This window comes from Mastomys coucha, chromosome X, assembly GCF_008632895.1.
Source record: "Mastomys coucha isolate ucsf_1 chromosome X, UCSF_Mcou_1, whole genome shotgun sequence".
Lineage (NCBI taxonomy): Eukaryota > Metazoa > Chordata > Mammalia > Rodentia > Muridae > Mastomys > Mastomys coucha.
Genome location: NC_045030.1, coordinates 76,886,021 through 76,891,811, shown reverse-complemented (window position 1 = coordinate 76,891,811; position 5,791 = coordinate 76,886,021). Strand labels below are relative to the sequence as shown.

Here is a 5,791-nt window from a genome sequence, read left to right as displayed (position 1 = left end):
TCACAACTATTTGATTTGAGTGAGTGACTTTATTCTCAGCCCACAGAAAACAGATTACATTCATTTAAGAAATGGTGTATGTATTAAGATGGTTTACCCATAAAGTCATTCACCAACTGTTTCCATGAACAATGGTTCTGCTTGGAGGATGGCGCAGACATTAGGTGAGGGTAAGAATCTGGTTCATTAGCTGTAATAATTTGGAAAAGCATTCATCTCAGAGAAAGAGTAACTTACAAAGTCTTCTTCTTCAAACTTGATACAAGAGCTAAAAATGTCATGCAAAGCATTCAGTCTCAATCTTTGTTGTTTTCTTTCCTACAAGGCACCTCCCAAGTTAATTGTCTATGTCTCCTTTGGGAATATACTTTGGAATCTATAAGCTGTTCTGAAAACCATAGTATAGTGTAAAAACATGAAATAAACAATACTACTAATAAAAGAAAGATTTCAAGACGCTTATGTTCTACACAATAAGACACTGTCACAAACAAGCTGAAAGTGCATTTAGATTGTACAATATTGGACAAATTTCTCCAATTACCAAATTAGAGAGACCACTGGATGGCAATAAACAAATTTCTAAATCCTCATTTTTTTTTTGGATTTCAATCACTTAGGATATGTTGGTAATATTAATTTTCATATTAAGATATTAAGAAAATGAAAGATTACTTTCTTGATTATTCTAGGGTGTAGTTGTGCTCCTTATGTTGATGTTTTCCATCTATTATCCTTTGTAGAGCTGGATTTGTGGAATGATATTGTGTAAATTTTGTTTTGTCAGCCCGGCAGTGGTGGTGCATGCCTTTAATTCCAGCACTTAGGAGGCAGAGGCAGTTAGATTTCTGAGTTCGAGGCCAGCCTGGGCTACACAGAAAAACCCTGTCTCAAAAAAACCAAAAAAAAAAAAAATGTTTTGTCATGGAATATCTTGTTTTCTCCTTCTGTGGTAATTGAGAGTTTTGCTGGGTATAGTAGCCTGGGCTGGCATTTGTGATCTTGTAGGGTCTGTATGACATCTGCCCAGGATCTTCTATCTTTCATAGTCTCTGGTGAGAAGTCTGGTGTAATTCTGATAGGCCTGCCTTTATATGTTACTTGACCTTTTTCCCTTAGTGCTTTAAAAATTCTTTATTTATTTAGTGCATTTGGTGTTTTGATTATTATGTGACTGGAGGAATTTTTTCTAGTCTAGTATATTTCGAGTTATGTTGGATTCTTGTATGTTCATGGGCATCTCTTAGGTTAGGGAAGTTTTCTTCTATAATTTTGTTAAAGATATTAACTGGCCCATTACGTTGGGAGTCTTCATTCTTTCCTATACCTATTATCCTTAGGTTTGGTCTTCTCATTGTGTCCTGGATTTCCTGGATGTTTTGGGTTAGGAGCTTTTTGCTTTTTGCATTTTCTTTGACCTTTGTGTCAATGTTTTCTATGGTGTCTTCTGCCCCTGAGATTCTCTCTTCTATCTCTTGTATTCTGTTGGTGATGCTTGCATCTATGACTCTTGATTTGTTTTCTATGTTTTCTATCCCCAGGGTTGTCTCTCTTTCAGATTTCTTTATTGTTTCTCTTTCCGTTTTCAGATTCTGAATGGTTTTGCTCATTTCCTTCACCTGTTTGATTGCGTTTTCCTGTAGTTCTTTAAGGGATTTTTGTGTTTCCTCTTGAAGGGCTTCTAGCTATTTACCTGTGTCCTCGTGTATTTCTTTGAGGGTGCAATTTATGTCTTTGTTAAAGTCCTGTATCATCATCATGGTAAGTGTTTTTAGATCTGAATCCTGCTTTTCTGGTGTGATAGTGTGTCCAGGATTTGCTATGGTCGGAGAATTGGGTTCTGATGATGCCAAGTAACCTTGGTTTGTGTTGTTTATTTTCTTATGCTTGCCCCCCCCCCACACCATCTGGTTATCTCTAGTGCTACCTGCCCTTGCTAAACCTGATTGGAGCCTGTCCTTCCTGTGATCCTGGTTGTGTCAGAACTCCTCAGAGTCAGGTTGACTCTGTGATTTTGGATCCTGTGAACCTGGGCTTGTTAGATCACCTGGGAGTGCAGCAGCTTCCTCTGGGTGTTGTGGAACTGGATGTAGAGCTTGGGCCCAAGGTCTGCTCAGGACACCATGCCAGAGAGACCAGAAGGAACCCGAGCCACTCTGCTGCTGGAGTTCCTGTGTGCCTGGTCCCGCTTGTCCCATTTACTCCTGGTGTTGGGGCAGATAGATGTTGGGTCCTCCTCACCTCTGATCCTGAGAATGTCAGAGAGCCTGGCAGTGGAGCTTCCTCTGGGTGTTGTGAGACTGGCTGCAGAGCTAGTCCCCAAGGTCCACTCAGGACACCATCCCAGAAAAACCACCAAAATTAGTTTTTTTAAAAAAGAGGACATACGTGTGCAAATGAAGGGGAAGTCTAAGTTTCTGTAAGTTGTGAAAATAAAGAATTGTTGTAGGTCTTTCATATAGAGACAGTATTCATATAAGAGATAAAAATAAACTTAACAAAATGTGTTTGTGCATATTTGTTAATTAAAATGAATAACTATTAATCACAGAAAATTTAACATTTCTTGAGAAATTATTCTTTAGAAAAATATTGTAGTCTACTCATCACTTAAGAATTTTTTGATAAATGTCTTGGCTCCTCTTTTAAGTTTTGAACTTCTTTGTTGAAATGTTGAGACACGTCTTCACAAAATTCACTGATATAAGAAAATGTAGTGTGTTCTATCAAATGTTATACTTCTGTATGATATTTATCCATGTAAAATATCCATTAGGGAGTTTTGCAGAATAGAAATCATTTCAATGAGAGAATAATCTCTAAAACATGTACAGATGTTTTTCTGGGTCCATTTAAAGATTATATTGATATATCTAAACATAATGAAATATAAGAAACATTACCTGATGACAGTCATGGAATACTCCTTTTTCTACTGACATTTGCTGAGATTCTACTTGTTGAAGTATGAGTTCATGGTAGGTGTGGGCCACAGCATACACAGCATTGTACAAATTGTAACCTACTTCACTCAAGGCCATGTCAAATTTGTGCAGTGCTGTCCATTCCACTGTGTTGTTGTATGTAAAATAGTCCATTTTGCTAGAGCTGTTCTTTGAGGTTGAACAATTAAAATAATTCCACCCCAGTATAGACTGAGAAATATCTATTGGGTATATGTGAGTTTTCATTGTTTTCATAAAATTCCTAAATTTAGCAATCTCACTGTGGTGCTGTTCAAAACTGACAGTCCCATGAAAGAAATCAAAGCTGAAATCTATTTTATTTGTGAGAACATCCCATTGTGATGTTGTGATCCAGATTCTCTATGCACCTAAATCTTGCCATCTTCTGAAGCTGATTTCTAGAGTAGAGTTCATTTCACCATAAATGATAACAACCTTTGCTGAAGATGTCATAATTTGTTTATCATATATTTTGACTCTTGTCATGTATATCTGCATGGTTTCTGGGATCATATTAACAAAAGCTAAACAAATTCCATGTCTTTCCATTTCTTCTCTCAAATCTGATAGAAACTGAATACCCTGGTCATCATCTGAGATGATCAGTCCCACCCAAGTCCATCTAAAATAAAGCATCAAGGAGACCATGGCATGTGACAAATGTGTGTCCTTGGTGGCTATCTGATATATATCCAGAAACTGGACATGGTCATTCATGTTAGGATTAAATGGTCCAAAGAAAACCTAAAGTGTGTAGAAGAGAGGATGAACCATCCACAAGAGAATTATGATTGTTAATATGATCAGACTTATATAGAGGTAATATTATTTGCCTTTCATAATTCCTATTAAAGATATTAAGATTATACAATAAATGTCATGTATTATTCCTCTTAGACTATTCCTGACAAATCTGAATGTCCTAGAAAGCAGTTTTACCTGTTGGCCCAGTACAGCTATGATCTGATTAATTAATTCTTTATTATGTGTGTATATATGTGTGTTTGTGTTTGTGTGTGTGTGTGTGTGTGTGTGTGTGTGTGTGTAGCAGTTGCCTCATAAATGCATGCTTTCCAAGTTTTCCTCTAGGCACATGTAAATGGAAATTAAAAGTTGTGAACTATGGCTAAGAGATAAGTCTGTTGTTATGAGCACTGACTGCTATTCTAGAGGTCCAGTGTTCAATTACCAGTAACCACATATTGGCTCACAACCTTCTGTAATGGGATCTGATGCCCTCTTCTAGTCTGTCCAAAGTTAGCAACAATGTACTTACATATATTAAATAAATTAATCTTTTTAAAAAGTTGTCAACTCATTCAGTGCAACACATTCTTTCTTACCTTTGCTGCCCTATAGTCAATTGACAATTTTAAGGATGTTTTCCATGATGGTCCTGTAAGATGTATGTAACCATATTCTTTTAATAAACAATTATAATTATTAATTTCCAAATTATTGTTTCTTTGTAAATAGATTATATCATTTAATATAAGTGAATCTTCACATATACCAGGAAAAAAGTTGACTGTCAAAGACATGTTTGGTAAAAGATAAGGATTTTTGTTGATTTCATCAACAGCAAAAAATATTATGAGAAAGAACTCATATCTTCTTGCTGGTACTCTGAAACAAGGCATAATAATGATTAAGGGAGATGTTTGAAACATAAAATTTCAATTGAAGTGGTTTGTAATATAAGTCAGGCTAAATTTCTGTCTAAATGTCTTGAAATAAACTCATAAATTAGAGATCTTTAGAGCTGAATACAATTTAAGAATTCATAAACATAGGGTACTATGATATAAGTTTGACTTAAACCACATATAAAATATATAACACATTCTCCTTTAACAAAAATTAATTATTTAAATACATTTTATACTGTGGAGAGCCAGAGAACAGCAGTGAGAGAAGTGTTTGTAGCCCAGGCCATGAGATCAGTCCATGTAGTCCAGGCCATAAGAACAGTGTGTATACCCAAGGTGAGACAGTAGTTTGTGCACCCAAAGGAATCCTTATCTCTTTAGTCTGCAGAGGAACATTCTCAAGAAGAGCTTTGTTTGCTGCAGTGCTTTTAAGAAGGATCTACAGAAATAAACTTTTAACCTTGATCAGTATACTTTCTTAGCTCCATGCTTCTTTCCCCCCTCCCCTCCCTTTCTCATTTCCATCTCTTCTCTCAGGTGAGCTCTGCTTGACAATAAGCCACTGGGCACAGGTGGCACCCAAACAGGGAACTAAAAATGGAGGACTTGCTGAGAAATATTGGTTTGGTTGGAGTGATCCATGGAATAAAGTGAAAGTAAAAAGCATTTCTGAATTCAGGTAAGTAATTATATCTCCAGATCAATGCACAATTCAGGACTGTTCTCAGGGAAAAACACTTGGGATAGGGTGGGTGGTGCTTACCCCACACAGACTAACTTAGGCTGGTAGCAGGGAAATGGGGCAGGGCAGTACAAAGAAAGGGTTCCTTTATAGCCTGAAAGAGCCATTTCAAACAAGAGAAGCAGGGTTTCACAAACAGAAATGGGAAAAACTTTTAGCCCAGGTGGACTCATGCTGTCCACAGTTCCCAGAAGAAGGGAATGTAGATAAGGATACCAAGGAGAACTTTGGAAAAGTCCTAAGGATCACCCTGGCAAATCATGTTACATTTTGCCAGTGGATGCTTATAAAAGATGCCATTGATGATACTAAGGTCAGTGAAGCTTCATAAGCATTTTACATTACCCAAGAACAAGTGGTGGAACGTAATGAAAGAATTAATTATACAATCTGAGGAGGAACTGGGGAATTTACAAAAGCAGGTTGCTGGGGAG

At 36.8% G+C, this 5,791-nt stretch overlaps 1 protein-coding gene across 1 annotated transcript in view; it reads right to left on the bottom strand.

Annotated features, from left to right (window-relative positions):
- Positions 1–4,769, bottom strand: part of LOC116086338 (vomeronasal type-2 receptor 116-like) — a 9,637-nt gene extending 4,868 nt beyond the window's left edge. Inside the window, 2 exon segments of the mRNA XM_031364648.1 lie at positions 2,904–3,710; positions 4,310–4,769. Coding sequence (XP_031220508.1) covers positions 2,904–3,710; positions 4,310–4,636 — 1,134 coding nt within the window. The 5' untranslated portion in view covers positions 4,637–4,769.
- Positions 4,770–5,791: the final 1,022 nt, after the last annotated feature.